The sequence below is a fragment of the Homarus americanus genome, unplaced genomic scaffold (genome assembly GCF_018991925.1).
Source record: "Homarus americanus isolate GMGI-L3 unplaced genomic scaffold, GMGI_Hamer_2.0 scaffold24523, whole genome shotgun sequence".
Taxonomy (NCBI): domain Eukaryota; kingdom Metazoa; phylum Arthropoda; class Malacostraca; order Decapoda; family Nephropidae; genus Homarus; species Homarus americanus.
The window spans coordinates 1,194,089-1,212,161 of NW_024744357.1; the positions used below are offsets into that span (position 1 = coordinate 1,194,089).

General features: G+C 43.4%; 1 protein-coding gene across 1 annotated transcript; it reads right to left on the minus strand.

The window, feature by feature from the left end:
- Window positions 1-14,530: 14,530 nt before the first annotated feature.
- On the minus strand, window positions 14,531-17,866 carry LOC121877730 (extensin-2-like). The gene is made up of 3 exons (XM_042383586.1): window positions 17,766-17,866; window positions 16,951-17,382; window positions 14,531-15,189 (listed from the first exon to the last, which is right to left on the minus strand). Exons 1-3 carry the CDS (start codon window positions 17,775-17,777, stop codon window positions 14,620-14,622), a joined length of 1,014 nt encoding a protein of 337 aa, XP_042239520.1. The 5' UTR covers window positions 17,778-17,866; the 3' UTR covers window positions 14,531-14,619.
- Window positions 17,867-18,073: the final 207 nt, after the last annotated feature.

The following is an 18,073-nucleotide window of genomic DNA, read 5'->3' on the forward strand; positions in this document are numbered from 1 at the left end:
TTTGGTAATCGTTTTCTCCTTATGTTTGTTCCTTGTCACAGAAAAAGGCAATTCCGCTGTGATGTCGCCTCGAATTTAGTGATAATTCAATGTCATGTGAGAGATGTGATGACTGTGTCTTGTGTGTACACTTAACACAAATGCATTCCCAACATTCAGTGTTTATTCATTCACATAATTATGTTCACTTCCCGTATTGCTGTTATAGTAGCCTTTGTATCCTTGACTGAGTTGGTAGAGTCAGTTGTCCCCCACAAAAGTGACCAAGCTAGATTATCTTGACAAATCAATAACACTAAATACAATATGAAGAAACAATTAAACGTCAATTTCATTTTCAGAAACTGCCTTCCATAAAAGATTATTGTATGAGTATCAAAAGAGCTTCAGCCGTAAGTTATGTTTAAACGGTGAAGGAATTATCCACCACTTATGTTGTATGTTAATCTCTGTCACTCATGTTCATCCAAACCAACAAGACCTCTATCCAGCGAATCCTCCGCTCGGCTCTCCTCACCCAGCCCTATAATCTACAAGTCCGGCACATAAAGGGGGTGGACAACATGATTGCGGACTCCTTATCCCGAGCTCCAGTGGAAATGCAGCAGCTACTCTCCAGACGCACCAGGTGATCACCTCCTTCGCTCCCGCGCTACGGAGGTCTTTGGAGGGGGGGTGTGTTACGAACCCCGCCACCAATTGTCATGATCTACCTACCCAGCACTACGAACCACGCCATCTATTGTCTTGATCTACCTACCCAGCACCACGAGCAACGCCATCTAGGGACGAAACACGAGTATGACTCGTCTTAGTTACCACTCCGGGGTTTCCCTTCTCCATATCCTGGTTGTTGCATCACCTCCTCAAAGTCTTCTTTGTCAGCTCCAGTTCGAGGAGAGTTCAGTTCACTCTGGGAAGTGACCACAGGATCACCTATCCTGGAAACCTACGGCACAGTGACTACCTACCGTCTTCCACAATACTCAGCCTTACTCGTCAGCCATCTCAGCTCCGCACTTAAGTATTTGTAATCTTATATTGCCTCCCCCACGTCCACTTGCTTCAAAGTTGTTTATGTTGTATAAATATGTATATACTGTTAATGTTTAGGTTAAATATGGTTAAGGGTAAATTATAGAAAGCTGAATATTTTGTTAAGGAATTTATGGTACTTTATTATACACAACAAAAACTCGCATCCTTTGTCTACCCTTTTATAGTCCGATTGTCTTTGTTTTTTGTTGTTGTTGCCTGTTGGGATCTGGGTAGACTTTTAACTATATTCTAAATCCCCAACTCGCAACAAATGGCGACCGTGACAGGACCCGACCTTAAGTGCCATATTCCTTCCCCCCTTGTTACTCAGTATTAATTATTCCTCCCAGTCACTTCTGTTCACAATTGCTTTACGGTGGTTTAAAGTTTCCTTCATATGTGTGTGCATATATTGGTATTACCGTACAGTAAGAGTGACAGACGTAGGATATTAGGTTCCAAGTGTCATAAGGCTTACCTGTTATTACACGTGGCAGTCGTGTAGTAAGTCTTATCGAGTGTTGGGAAGAATCCGGATCTGTTTAATGCCGTACCCTCACTCCAGAGTAGGCTGTTCCATAGTCGCTAGTTTAGGGTGAAGTGATATCTTGGGACGCCCCGCTCTACCAGGACCCCATAATTATAAAGCCTCAATTATTGTTCTTCTCATTATCTCATTCGGGGTTGTTACGAGTTGGGGATTTAGAATATAGTTAAAAGTCTAACCAGATCCCAACAGGTAACAACAAAAAAAAAACAAAGACAATCGGACTATAAAAGGGTAGACAAAGGATGCGAGTTTTCGTTGTGTATAATAAAGTACCATGAATTCCTTAACAAAATAATCAGCTTATAAATTACCCTTAACCAAACTTAACCTAAACATTAACAGTATATACATATTAATAAAACATAAAACAATCGTGAAGCAAGGTGGAGGTGGGAGAGGCAATACAAGATTACAAATACTCAAGTGAGGAGCTGAGATGGCTGACGAGTAAGGCTGAGTATTGTAGAAGACGGTAGGTAGTCACTGTGCCGTAGGTTTAGAGGATAGTTGATCCTGTGGTCACTTCCCAGAGTGTAGTGCTCTCTCCTCGAATTGGAGCTCACAAAGAAGACTTGGAGGAAGTGACGCAACAACCAGGATATGGAGAAGGGAAACCCCGGAGTGGTAACTAAGACGAGTCATACTCGTGTCTCGTCCCTAGATGGCGTTGCTCGTGGTGCTGGGTAGGTAGATCAAGACAATAGATGGCGTGGTTCGTAGTGCTGGGTGGAGGGGTTCGTAACACACCCCCCCTCCAAAGACCTCCGTAGCGCGGGCGGAAAGGAGGTGATCACCTGGTGCGTCTGGAGAGTAGCTGCTGCATTTCCACTGCAGCTCGGGATAAGGAGTCTGCAATCAGGTTGTCCACCCCCTTTATGTGCCGGACTTGTAGATTATAGGGCTGGGTGAGGAGAGCCCAGCGGAGGATTCACTGGTTGGAGGTCTTGTTGGTTTGGATGAACGTGAGTGGGTTTTGGTCGGTGAAGACTAGGGTTGTTTGTGGGCAAGACTGGAGGTAACATTCAAACTTCTTTATTGCCAACACCAGAGCCAGGGCCTCCTTCTCTATGGTCGAGTAGTTGGTCTGATGTTTTTTCAACTTGGCGGAGTAGTATGCCACAGGGTGAAGGACATCAGTGGTTGGGTCGGGTTGTAGGAGCACAGCCCCCACTCCGACACCGCTAGCGTCGATTTGCAGATGGAAGGGCAAGGTGTAGTCAGGGGGGTGGACTACAGGCTTGGAGGCAAGGAAGGCTTTGAGGCGGTGGAAAGACTGGTCGCACCTCTGGTTCCAGATGTAAGGGACCGCAGAACTGGTAAGGTCTGTGAGGGGTCCGGCCACGCTGGAGAAGTTACTGCAGAACCGACGGTAGTAGCCGCACATCCCCAGGAAGCGCATGAGCTCCTTCCTCGTCCTTGGAGTGGGGAAGGACAAGATGGCTCTAACGTTTGCGTCCTTGGGTCTCACCATACCATGCCCAACGATATGTCCCAGGCAAGTCACTGATGCCCGGCCAAAAGCAGATTTAGCCAGGTTTATGGTGAATCCAGTCTCTTGCAGTCGTGCAAACAGTATCTCCAAACGCACCAGATGTTCGTCCCAGCTGTCCGACACCACCACCAGGTCATCCAGGTAGGCGAACGTCCCACCTAGGTCCTGAATAAGGTAGTTGATGGCCCTCTGGAATGTGGCCGGAGCATTAGAAAAGCCAAACGCCATAACCAAATATTGAAAAAGACCAAATGGAGTTATAAATGCCGAGATTATTTTTGCCCTATCCGTGAGTCCCACTTGATAATATCCTTTCAACAGGTCCATGGTACTGATAAATTTGGCACAGCCTATGCTGTCTATTATATCTCCAATCAAAGGTAAAGGGTAGGAGTCTGAGACAGTGACCTGGTTCACTTTACGATAATCGGTACAGAAACGAAAAGTGCCATCGGGTTTTGGAATGAGAAGGCAAGGTGAAGCCCAGGGGGAGGTACTAGGCTCAGCTAAGTTATGTTTTAACAAAAAATCTACCTCCTTTTTCATAATATCTTTTTTTTGTGGATTTAGTCGATATGCTGATTGCCTAATGGGTTGTACATCATCTGAGATTAGCTTAATATCATGTTTAAGTATATTGCAAAACCCTGGGAGGTCTGACGTGACTTTAAGAAATGTTGATAATAACTGAGTGAGACCTTTTGCTTGAGATGGATTCAGAACAGAAAAATACTCATCCAAGTTGTTGAGTATGTGACTGTTAGCAGGGTTTTCTTTAGGTAGAGGGAAGTCTAAATTCTCCAATAGATCCATGTCATCTGTCTCCGGCTCCGGCCCTGACAAAACCATATGCAATACAGGTTGGCTTATAGCCTCTGGGATGTCTTCCTCTGACTGCCTGGAATGGTAAAGTTTCATGAGATTAATGTGAACAAGTTGTGAATCTTTTCTGCGATCAGGAGTATGGACTATATAGTTGAGGGGAGATAGTTTATTAGCAACTATATAGGGACCAGTAAACTTGCTTTTAAGGGGAGAGCCTGGAATGGGTAGAAAGAGTAACACTTTGTCACCTGGAGAAAATGATCTTTTAACTAATTTTGGTTGGGACTTCACCATTTTTTCTTGGACTTTTTTTAAGTGTGACTGAGCAATGGTTCGGACTTCAGTTAATTTGTCCCGTAAAGTGTCAATGTATTGGGAAACTGTTGCGGGCTTAATAGATGTAGTGTCAAACCACTGCTCCTTTACTATTTTAAGGGGTCCCCTAATTTGTCTCCTATATAGTAACTCGAACGGGGAGAAACCCAATGACTCCTGGGGACATTCCCTGATGGCAAAGAGTAACAAGTCTATGCTTTCATCCCATTCCTTTTGGGGTTCTATACAGTATTTTTTGATCATTGATTTGAAAGTTTGATGGAACCGTTCCAAGAAACCTTGGGATTGTGGGTGGTAAGCCGAAGATGTACAATGGTCCACACTGAGGTCTTTCATCACCTGTTTGAAAAGATTGCTCGTAAAATTGGTGCCCTGATCGGATTGGATCTCTTTAGGAATGCCCACTGAAGTGAAAAGGTGCAAAAGATGTTTGATTACGTTTTTTGAAGTGATGCTTTTAAGGGGAAAAGCCTCAGGATAACGTGTACTGGTATCCATAACTGTGAGCAGGAATTGATTTCCCTTCTTAGTCTTTGGTAATGGGCCCACACAATCCACAACAATCTTTTCAAATGGTGTAGAAAATACTGGGATGGGCTTAATGGGAGCTGCTGGTATACTTTCATTTGGTTTTCCTACCATTTGACAAATATGACAAGATTTTAGGTACTTTGACACATCCTTCCTAAGTCCAGGCCAATAATAGTGTTGGAGGAGCTTTTTATATGTTTTCAGGATTCCCAAATGTCCTGAAATACCATCATGGGCAAGGGCAATTAATGCTGGTCTGACTGAGGCGGGAATTACCACTTGATGTATTTCAGACCACGTGTCTAGATGGGCAAGCTCAGGGGGCCTATAGGCCCTCATCAAAACCCCTTCATGATAATAAAAACACGGAAGGGTGTTAAAATCTTTACCCTCAACTGCTACATGATGAAGTTTATTCAAAGATAGATCAGATTGTTGGGCTTTAATGAGCTCATCCTTACTAATGGTCTTATTGTACAGATCTTCTGTGGGTAGGAAGATATTAGAGGTGGTTTTAGATGAAGAGGGCCCATTTCGCACACTCTGTGACCGGGTGACAGCACAAGATGGGAAAAGGTGAGGAGTAGTTTCTTTAAGGTCAGTGGTGGAGTTGACAGGTAAGGGAGAGTCGACTGTCTTTATGTTGGGAACCACTAGATCTCCTACCAAGTCATTACCCAATAATAAATGAATGCCGCACACAGGCATTGGGTCTTTCCTAATGGCTATTTGCACTTCCCCAGTAATCAAGGGACATTGGAGGTGCACTTTAGCTAAAGGATAGGAAGAATGGGATGAGAGATCTGAAATTAGAACACTCATTAGTAAATGCGGTAGATATATCAGGAATGACGTTAAACAGGAGGATAGATTGTGCTGCGCCCGTATCACGTAGTATACGAATAGGGAAAGAACGAGACCCCTCTATGATTGAAATTTTTCCCTCATAGGTGAATGAAGAGAAGAGATCCTGATGGAGCCTTTCCACATTGGTGGTTGCTATTGGTTTGGATTTGGGATCCAGGGAACTACTTTTAGCAATTCGACACTTTGGGTGTTTACAAGTCTGGATCGTATGGCCTGGGTTTTTACAGTAAGAACAATAAAACTTGGTTGCATCAGGGGGGGGTAGGTGTGGGACCTTTCGACCTACCACTCACGTCCCAAGGTTATCATCAGAGGAGGACCTAACATGCCGGAAAGTACCACGTTCCCTACGGCACAGTGACTCCACCAGCAACGCGTACTCATCAGCCAGCTCAGCCGCACGCCCTAAATTAACCTCTCCACGCTCCTCCACATGCTTCATGATGTGAAATGGTATCTTGCTCTTCCACTCCTCCAGGACTACCAAGTTTAACAAATCCTGAGGTGGCCATTAAGAAAACCTAGATAAATTAATTAATGGTCAAAAAGATAAGTGGATTACCCTAGAAAATATCACGGCAGTGGATAACCAGAAAGTCCCGGAAACTACCCAAATTATACCTAGGGAAATTACACTTATGAATATTGTTCTTCTGAGAAGATCCTTAGATAAGGATAAGAGACTTGAAAGGGAAGGGCGTATTACGGCATTAATATAAAGATCCGGATTAACAACCCTGAGATACTTGAAAGAGGAAGGGCGTATTACGGCATTAATATAAAGATCCGGATTAACAACCCTGGAGTTTGGTATGATTGACCCTGAATGAGATAATGAGAAGAACAATAATTGAGGCTTTATAATTATGGGGTCCTGGTAGAGCGGGGCGTCCCAAGATATCACTTCACCCTAAACTAGTGACTATGGAACAGCCTACTCTGGAGTGAGGGTACGGCATTAAACAGATCCGGATTCTTCCCTACACTCGATAAGACTTACTACACGACTGCCACGTGTAATAACAGGTAAGCCTTATGACACTTGGAACCTAATATCCTACGTCTGTCACGCTTACTGTACGGTAATACCAATATATGCACACACATATGAAGGAACCTTTAAACCACCGTAAAGCAATTGTGAACAGAAGTGACTGGGAGGAATAATTAACACTGAGTAACAAGGGAGGAAGGAATATGGTACTTAAGGTCGGGTCCTGTCACGGTCGCCATTTGTTACGAGTTGGGGATTTAGAATATAGTTAAAAGTCTACCCAGATCCCAACAGGTAACAAAAAAACAAAAAAAAGAGACAATCGGACTATAAAAGGGTAGACAAAGGATGCGAGTTTTCGTTGTGTATAATAAAGTACCATGAATTCCTTAACAAAATAATCAGCTTATAAATTACCCTTAAACAAACTTAACCTAAACATTAACAGTATATACATATTAATAAAACATAAAACAATCGTGAAGCAAGGTGGAGGTGGGAGAGGCAATACAAGATTACAAATACTCAAGTGAGGAGCTGAGATGGCTGACGAGTAAGGCTGAGTATTGTAGAAGACGGTAGGTAGTCACTGTGCCGTAGGTTTAGAGGATAGGTGATCCTGTGGTCACTTCCCAGAGTGTAGTGCTCTCTCCTCGAACTGGAGCTCACAAAGAAGACTTGGAGGAAGTTACGCAACAACCAGGATATGGAGAAGGGAAACCCCGGAGTGGTAACTAAGACGAGTCATACTCGTGTCTCGTCCCTAGATGGCGTTGCTCGTGGTACTGGGTAGGTAGATCAAGACAATAGATGGCGTGGTTCGTAATGCTGGGTGGAGGGGTTCGTAACAGGGTCAATAATCAAGTAACTCAAGGGTTGTTAATCCGGATCTTTATATTAATGCCGTAATACGCCCTTCCTGTTTACTCACGGGTTGTTAACCCGGATCTGTATATTAATGCCGTAATACGCCCTTCCTCTTTCAAGTCTCTTATCCTTATTTAAGGATCTTATCAGAAGAGCAATATTCATAAGTGTAATTTCCCTAGGTATAACTTGGTTAGTTTCCGGGACTTTCTGGTTATCCACTGCCGTGATATTTTCTAGGGTAATCCACTTATCTTATCTTTTTGACCATTAATTAATTTATCTAGGTTTTCTTAATGGCCACCTCAGGATTTGTTAAACTTGGTAGTCCTGGAGGAGTGGAAGAGCAAGATACCATTTCACTTCTTGAAGCATGTGGAGGAGCGTGGAGAGGTTAATTTAGGACGTGCGGCTGAGCTGGCTGATGCGTACGCCTTGCTGGTGGAGTCACTGTGCCGTAGGGAACACGGTACTTTCCGGCATGTTAGGTCCTCCTCTGATGATAACCTTGGGGACGTGAGGGGTAGGTCGAAAGGTCCCACACCTACTCCCCCCCCCCCGATGCAACAAAGTTTTATTGTTCTTACTGTAAAAAACCAGGCCATACGATCCAGCCTTGTAAACACCCAAAGTGTCGAACTGCTAAAAGTAGTTCCTTGGATACCAAATCCAAACCAATAGCAACATCAATGTGGAAAGGCCCCATCAGGATCTCTTCTCTTCATTCACCTATGAGGGAAAAATTTCAATCATAGAGGGGTCTCGTTCTTTCCCTATTCGTATACTACGTGATACTGGCGCAGCACAATCTATCCTACTGTTTAACGTCATTCCTGATATATCTACCGCATTTACTAATGAGTGTTCTAATTTCAGATCTCTCATCCCATTCTTCCTATCCCTTAGCTAAAGTGCACCTCCAATGTCCCACGATTACTGGGGAAGTGCAAATAGCCATTAGGAAAGATCCAATGCCTGTGAGCGGCATTCATTTATTATTGGGTAATTACTTGGTAGGAGATCTAGTGGTTCCCAACATAAAGACAGTCGACTCTCCCTTACCTGTCAACTCCCCCACTGACCTTGAAGAAACTATTCCTCACCTTTTCCCATCTTGTGCTGTCACCCGGTCACAGAGTGTGCGAAATGGGCCCTCTTCATCTAAAACCACCTCCAATATCTTCCTACCAACAGAAGATCTGTACAATAAGACCATTAGTAAGGATGAGCTCATTACAACCCAACAATCTGATCCATATTTGTTCAAACAGATGATGAAAGACCTCCGTGTGGACCATTGTACATCTTCTGCTTACCACCCACAATTCCAAGGTTGCTTGGAACGGTTCCATCAAAACTTTCAAATCAATGCTAATAAACTATCTCCCCTCAACTATATAGTCCATACTCCTGATCACCGAAAAGATTCACAACTTGTTCACATTAATCTCATGAAACTTTACCATTCCAGGCAGTCAGAGGAAGACATCCCAGAGGCTATAAGCCAACCTGTATTGCATACGGTTTTGTCAGGGCCGGAGCCGGAGACAGATGACATGGATCTATTGGAGAATTAGGACTTCCCTCTAACTAAAGAAAACCCTGCTAACAGTCACATACTCAACAACTTGGATGAGTATTTTTCTGTTCTGTACCCATCTCAAGCAAAAGATCTCGCTAAGTTATTATCAACATTTCCAAAAGTCACGTCAGACCTCCCAGGGTTTTGCAATATACTTAAACATGATATTAAGCTAATCTCAGATGATGTACAACCCATTAGGCAATCAGCATATCGACTAAATCCACAAAAGAGACATTATGAAAAAGGAGGTAGATTTTTTGTTAAAACATAACTTAGCTGAGCCTAGTACCTCCCCCTGGGCTTCACCTTGCTTTCTCATTCCAAAACCCGATAGTACTTTTCGTTTCTGTACCGATTATCGTAAAGTGAACCAGGTCACTGTCTCAGACTCCTACCCTTTACCTTTGATTGAAGATATAATAGACAGCATAGGCTGTGCAAAAATTAAATCTACCGTGGACATGCTGAAAGGATATTATCAAGTGGGACTCACGGATAGGGCAATAATAATCTCAGCATTTATAACTCCATTTGGTCTTTTTCAATATTTGGTTATGGCGTTTGGCTTTTCTAATGCTCCGGCCACGTTCCAGAGGGCCATCAATTACCTTATTCAGGACCTAGGTGGGACGTTCGCCTACCTGGATGACCTGGTGGTGGTGTCGGACGGCTGGGACGAACATCTGGTGCGTTTGGAGATACTGTTCGCACGACTGCAAGAGACTGGATTCACCATAAACCTGGCTAAATCTGCTTTTGGCCGGGCCTCAGTGACTTACTTGGGACATATCGTTGGGCATGGTATGGTGAGACCCAAGGACGCAAACGTTAAAGCCATCTTGTCCTTCCCCACTCCAAGGACGAGGAAGGAACTCAGGCGCTTCCTGGGGATGTGCGGCTACTACCGTCGGTTCTGCAGTAACTTCTCCAGCGTGGCCGGGTCCCTCACAGACCTTACCAGTTCTGCGGTCCCTTACATCTGGAACCAGAGGTGCGACCAGTCTTTCCACCGCCTCAAAGCCTTCCTTGCCTCCAAGCCTGTAGTCCACCCCCCTGACTACACCTTGCCCTTCCATCTGCAAATCGACGCTAGCCGTGTCGGAGTGGGGGCTGTGTTCCTACAACCTGACCCAACCACTGATGTCCTTCACCCTGTGGCATACTACTCCGCCAAGTTGAAAAAACATCAGACCAACTACTCGACCATAAAGAAGGAGGCCCTGGCTCTGGTGTTGGCAATAAAGAAGTTTGAATGTTACCTCCAGTCTTGCCCACAAACAACCCTAGTCTTCACCGACCATAACCCACTCATGTTCATCCAAACCAACAAGACCTCCAACCAGCGAATCCTCCACTGGGCTCTCCTCACCCAGCCCTATAATCTACAAGTCCGGCACATAAAGGGGGTAGACAACATGATTGCGGACTCCTTATCCCGAGCTCCAGTGGAAATGCAGCAGCTACTCTCCAGACGCACCAGGTGATCACCTCCTTCGCGCCCGCGCTACGGAGGTCTTTGGAGGGGGGGTGTGTTACGAACCCCTCCACCCAGCACTACGAACCACGCCATCTATTGTCTTGATCTACCTACCCAGCACCACGAGCAACGCCATCTAGGGACGAAACACGAGTATGACTCGTCTTAGTTACCACTCCCGGGTTTCCCTTCTCCATATCCTGGTTGTTGCGTCACCTCCTCAAAGTCTTCTTTGTCAGCTCCAGTTCGAGGAGAGTTCAGTTCATTCTGGGAAGTGACCACAGGATCACCTATCCTGGAAACCTACGGCACAGTGACTACCTACCGTCTTCTACAATACTCAGCCTTACTCGTCAGCCATCTCAGCTCCGCACTTAAGTATTTGTAATCATATATTGCCTCCCCCACGTCCACTTGCTTCAAAATTGTTTATGTTGTATAAATATGTATATACTGTTAATGTTTAGGTTAAGTATGGTTAAGGGTAAATTATAGAACGCTGAATATTTTGTTCAGGAATTTATGGTACTTTATTATACACAACAAAAACTCGCATCCTTTGTCTACCCTTTTATAGTCCGATTGTCTTTGTTTTTTGTTGTTGTTGCCTGTTGGGATCTGGGTAGACTTTTAACTATATTCTAAATCCCCAACTCGCAACAATATGAACAAGAAGAAAAATTACCATAGGTTGTATTCACGAAAGTATGAATGGAAATAAACACTTCCAAACCACCCAGTGAATCCACATGTCGTTTACAGCGCTTGTGGCCAGACCACGATGATTCCACCACACCCCATCTATATCTTTTATTTCCCATCATTCTCGTAACTATATGAAAAATCGTGTTTAATTTAACTACATATTTCAAAAACCTTAAATTACATGTGGATCAGTCACTCCTCATTTGATACACTTATAGTGTAATACTTTGACCATCCCACCTGGGCACATGGAGGCCCACGGTAACTCTCACGGGGCAACATACTCACGAACACACAAATTATGATATGAACCCTTCCAGGCTTCACTATCATTATCATGTTATTTTCATCGTGCTCTGTATCTTGGTAACTAGTCATAGTATCAATACATGACAGTGTTATTAGTATAATATTGTAACTTTTACTCTACAGTTATTGTTGCAAATCATGGACAGGAAGGATACATAAATTGTAATATCAAGTGTATGGTTCGCTCAAAGCAGGGCCGGATTCAGGAGTGGGCTAAGTGGGCAGCTGCCCAGGGGCCTCCACAATCTGGGGGCCTCCACATATTACAATATTTTATTTATTTGTTTATTCATTTGGATTATTTTTATTTTCATTCTTTAAAATTCATGTTTATCTATTCCATCACGTCTCCAGTCATGTCTCACTTTTGTGTGTGTGTGTGTGTGTTGGGAATTTGTACACTATCAATAAATATACAGTTTATTAAAAATTGCTCAATGTTCTAATTTCCTCAGTATAACTGCATATGGCTTCAAAATTCTCCAAAGAAGTGTTCAAATTTAAAAATTTTCCCGGGGGGCTTACAGCGCCCCCTAGAACTCTCAGATATTTAGGCTCGCTTCACTCGCAACCCCTCCCTCTTGGGTAGTTATAATGAATGGGGCCTCCACAAAGAGGCTGCCCATGGGCCTCCACAGGTCTAAATCCGGCACTGGCTCAAAGCCACCCCAAGCCAGACAACGCGTCACACAAAGTTACACTGTGTGTGTGTGTGTGTGTGTGTGTGTGCGTGTGTGTGTGTGTGTTCTGTAACATTAAGCTTCACCCTTAGTAGGGAAGATGTTTCATAAAGAAGTTTCTCCCATTCGTCATTGTGAGCATCGTCCCAGAGCACATTGTTTCCATCAAAACCATGGTTCATCCTTATTTCCCTTCTTCCGTGTAATTATATCAATATGGCTAAGCGCTTTCTTTTCATTTTTTTTATTTCCCCAAATAATGTGGATCAGTTACTCGTTATTTAACACATACATGCACTTAGAGCATCAAGATTGTTTTGTAGGCTTGACTATTGGTTAATTGAAACCCCCCAAAAAATTTCACATTTTTTATGCATAAACATTGTAATCATATATATGTGATTATTGTAGTATATAACATAATTTAATGTCTGGACAGATTCCCAAGAGTTATGCATATTAATGCATAGATTTTTTAAGCATATTTATGCGAAGTGATGTAAAACCACATAGTAAAATACCTGGACAAATTCCCGAGAGTGAGGAAACGAAATCTATTTGGCCCCAACGAGGTTACACCAGAGAGCCAACTCTCCCGCCACCCCCTACAAGGCACCGTCGTGGGCGGAGATTTAATTCTTGACCACAGGTTAATACCGTGTCCAACCTCCCTCTGCTGCTATAACTTCATGCAATCTGGTGGGCATGGAATCTACCAGATTGCTGCAGATGTTCGGCCTCCTCCTTATTCCCTCCCACACATTATGTGCGTGTCTCCTCACTGCCTCACTCGTTTTCTCCTCAACATCCCATTCAACAACCATATGTGCCCATAGATTTTCTATTGGATTACAATCGGCTCCTTTAGGGGGCCAGTCCAATAGAATAATCTGCGGGTGCGCCTCAAACCAACGCTTGACTGCCTGACTTGTATGTATTGGACTGCGGTCTTGCACTATACATATAGGCTGTGGGTCTGGGATGGCATATGAGTTGCTGGGAGGATGGTTAGCAGTCCTGTTGAACTGGCAGGTAGACAAAATAGAAAACTCACAGCCAAACTGTAAGAAAACCCATGGACAATGAGACATTAGTAAAATATACTAGGTCATTTTAGCGCGTGCACACACATTATATACAGACCTATTGGTCCTTGCGAGGCTGTATGCTATGGTATATGTATATATATATATATATATATATATATATATATATATATATATATATATATATATATATATATATATATATATATATATATATATATATATATATATATATATATATATATATATATATATAAGATCGGAGGAAACTGCAGCGGTCCTATTGGCCCGTACTGGGCAGTCCCATTTACACCCAACCCCAATTGCTTATATATCCATCCAACCTATGTTTGAAGCTATCCTGCGTGTTCGAGTTAATGATGATGTTTGTTAACTTGTTCCATTCATCCACTACTCTATTTCCAAACCATTTTTTACCAAGAGGAATTGGTCATTTTTCTATATAAAGACCTGCACGATATATTTTGTACGTACAGTCCCGTTCACTATTTTTTTTACAACGGCTCATCAGGTTTTGTACAGTGTGGCAGTCCTGTGTTTGTTTACATTCGACAGAGGGAAACTTACAATAGTAAACATACTATGGAATCAAACCAAAACAATAGTAAAACAAATATCTCAAAGATAATGATTTGTGAACTGTTTATATGACGATCCCCTGTAAACGCACTAGTGAAGGGGACTACATTATATACCCGCACTGCTTTTATACTGCGTTGTATATATTGAACTGTATACCTTCATTATCTATGTACATCTTGAGCTATATGCCTACATTGTCTATATATATGCTGATTTAGTATAATCTTGTATGCCGATTTTATTATCTTTCTATCTATCTATCTATCTAAGGAAATGAATTAGAAATGGCATCTGTATTCATATCAGTCCCTCGTCTCAATCACAACACCATCATAGAAAATGTAAGACATGTAAGAACTTCAAGACTCCACCTACAGCTGCTACACTAGGGATGAACTATCTCAGACCTGACAAAAATATCTCAGGCTTGTCGTAACTTTGCTTAGGCCACCGGGAGGTTGGTAATTATAAAATAAAGAACTTAGATGGGAAATAACACACGCTGATCTATCAACGCTAAGGAAACCTGGCTGTGAGTCAGTCAGAAAACGAGGGCAATGAGATGACTCCCCAACACAAAAACTGGATCACTTTTACCCAACAGGTATAATCAATGAACGCTAAAAAGATTTTCTCGTTTATATTTAATAGAGATCTATATACAAGAGTAAATTCACAGTTGTTATCACTTATTATTTACATTAGTTTGAAGGTTTATGCGTAAGGGAGTTCGACCTGGTAGTCGGTTGAGGGTACTGACTCGTACTCTTGGCTAGGAACTTCTTCATATGTTGGCGTTGGCTCGTTGCTAGGGGCTGCCTCGTAGTCTGGGGTCTCCCTATAGCTGTTGGGTGGTGTAGGTCCGCGTCTGCGATATGATGTGGGTTGGTAGTTTGGTCTTGGGGTTGTCTCATAACTTGGGGTTTGTGCAGGTTCGTAGGCTGGGCTTGGAGCAGGCTCGTAACTTGGAGCTGGCGTGGATCTGTAGTCCTGCCTGGGAGCTGGTCTGCGTCTTGGGGCCGCTGGTGCAGGATTGTAAGCAGGTTCAGACTCTCGCCCATACTGCTGTGGCTCAGGATAGGTGGCCTCACCTTCGTAGGTCACCTCGGCCATGTAACCTGAGTCGCCGTCAACGTAGTAGGTGACCTTCTGGATACGGCCGTCGGGAAGGGGGACGTAGTAAGAGCCCTGAGTATTGTAGCCTTCCCGGGTCTCCTGGTGGCCATAGTTCTGGCCAGTTTCAGCGTCTTGGGCGTCATACTGGAAGTTGTATTGAGCGGGACGCTGTATGGGGAGACAGTCTTAGTTTTTCTTCTCTGGAAAATGCTCAACATATCAGTGTGTTAAGTTTCTGTGTTTGTGTGTATGTAAAGAGGTTATTTACAGTCACTTGTCAGATTATTCTCGTCACTGGGATAGATATAATGTATATACAGTATATTATGTTTTGACTCACATTTAAACAGTTTATTTTGTTGAAACATTTTAGTACATTGCGTTGAAAATTGGCAGCTGAACTTATTACGTAACTCAAATATATGTCGTAAACGCCTGTAGTTTATAATTGTACGTTTCTGATTCCTATCCAATAATTAATAGATAACGAAAAAAATCTCATTTTTTCGAAATACCTGAAGATTAGCAACTCCCATCTCATTTCACCTTCAACACACTAATGTTAACCTACATTTACCAAACCTAACCCACAGGTAGCGTTAGGGTGTTTAATCATCAGGTAAAATAAGCTGGAAAGGCTAATCGTCAGGTGATCCATTTTTTCCCAAACGAGTGCCTGTATTATGAACACATACAACAAACATCTGTACTCCACCAATGTGTACCTGATCTGAAGGTGCTCATGATTGAACACTTGCACTTTAAAATGGGAACATGCAGCTATACAAAGAAACTGTATATCTGAAAGAGAGGAGGAACTTACAGGTGTACTCAAAACACGTAACTGAATTGCACACGTACACAGTGCATCAGATCAGAAAGTGTTCTCGTGTGTACATCAAGACGCGAGGAAGAAAGACTCCACCTACGGTAGTGTTGTCACAATTACTGTAATAACACCATCATGACACACACTCACCACCACACACTCACACTACACACTCACAACCACACACTCACCACCACACACTCACTCTACACACTACACACTCACAACCACACACTCACCACCACACACTCACCCTACACACTCACCCTACACACTCACCACCACACACTCACTCTACACACTCGCCATCACACACTCGCATCACTTAATAACCTATAACATATTATTAAAATGATCTAAATTACTAAAAGACTTGGGAAGATTTACGGTAAAGTTAAATACCTTTCACCCAAATCCTTTACAGGTTTAATAGAACTGCTTTTGGAGAAACTTTCCTGATTACTTGTTATTAGTTTTTGTTTTAATGTGTCAATCAGGGGTTTGAGTCCACGAGATAATGTGTGTGTGTGTGTGTGTGTGTGTGTGCGTGTGTGTGCGTGCGTGTGTGTGCGTGTGTGCGTGTGTGTGTGTGTGTGTGTGTGTGGAGAACCCATTCAAGAAGACATTCACAACCACTCAATGTTCCGAAAAATGAGCGCCTTGCTCCTGGTATAATCCTTTACTGTCTTCAAGCGAACAATAATTAATAACTAATTAAGCCAAAAGTTTAGTCCATGTGTTGTCAATATCCTGACGAGTATCCAGTAGTACGTTAAGTAGCAACATATTAGCCTCCTTACCTCAGTGTTAGCCAATAGTGTGGTTGGTTGAGAGGGATGTTTACACAATACAGGGAGTGACGAAGCTGTGTGTCTTGCTCAAGAAGTGCGTTTTGGAGTAATGTGTCTACGGTGTTTTATAAAGGCAGTCAAATACATTTTTTTTTCAATAGAAGTGTCTGTGTAGGGTTACCGAATGTTTGTTTTCTAATCCTATATCCCAGTATGGTTCTCCTTTAAATAACGTGTTCTGTGTCCTCAAACAACACTAAGGTGTGCCCCCAAGAAAGTTTATCATTACATAAACTATAACCCTCTCACCTGGACGGGGGCGGAGTCGTGAGTATTTTCTGTGTATGAGGGGCTGGCTGGTGCCCTGGATCTGGTACGGTCCCCAGATCTCTGTCTGGGAGCTGAGGCTGCTGGACTGCTGTAACTGGGACCTGGGGGAGCAGGACTGCTGTATCTAGGGGTTGGGGGGGCAGGACTACTGTAACTGAGATTTGGGGGGGCAGGGCTCCTATATGAAGGATCAGGGTGCTCAGGGCCGTTGTAGGTAGGGTCAGGACCACTGCCTGAAGGGCCAAAGTGGTCTGGGGTGGTCAGGGCTGCAGCTGTGTGGGCATTGAACCCTGGAACGTGGCTAGGGTCCGACCCGAGGTCCGGGGGTGTGTAGGGCGAGGCGGGGCGGGCTGGGATCTCGGGGCGGCCTTTGACGGACCCGACAGTTACTGCCACCACCAGCAAAAGTATCTGCAGGAGATAAGATAATCAATAAATAAAGGTTATAAAGAGAGGGTCATCCCGTTATAATTGTTTGATTTATGTTGTCTTCTCTAAAGCTATGAGTTTCCAACACCTGCAGACAGTCAGCAATGCATAATGACAACAAGTACTCCATGCCAGGCACCCCAAGGAAATAACTTGGCAGAATAATATTACTGAACATTTCCTTCGCCGCCACAGAACATAATAAACCATGATGAAAAAAGCATAATTCGTTCCCGTTAGGACACCGTTACCAGACGAAGAATAATAACTGTTTTTTTGTTGTTGTTAAAGCACCGTATCGGAACCTGCCTAGCGTGAGTGGGGTGATGGAGGGCGCGTGAACACCTTCCTCTTACCATCCTTACCTTAGGAGTCATGATCGTGGAGTGACGTCTCCCTCCTCTCCGAGTCGACTTATATACCCGCCACCCACCACCCACACCCAAAACGTGGCGGGAAAGGTAACAGGCATGACCAGTGGAGTGTTTCGGAAATTCCTTCATTGCCCTGGGTGGTGTTGGTGACTCTGTATGTGTATGTGAAGGTTTCCTAAGAGAGATAAATATACTGTATATATCTTAGAATTTCTCAAGACGCAGACTATCATTCAACACCTTAGATATATTAGCTACAAAGATAATATGTAAATGTAGGAAACTCTTTTAGTCTCGTA

Excerpts from the sequence above, each read along its gene's own strand:
- LOC121877730 (XM_042383586.1), bottom strand. Across the intron at positions 15,190-16,950 it reads ACGACTCCGCCCCCGTCCAG|CGTCCCGCTCAATACAACTT; the intron begins GTGAGAGGGTTA and ends CTCCCCATACAG.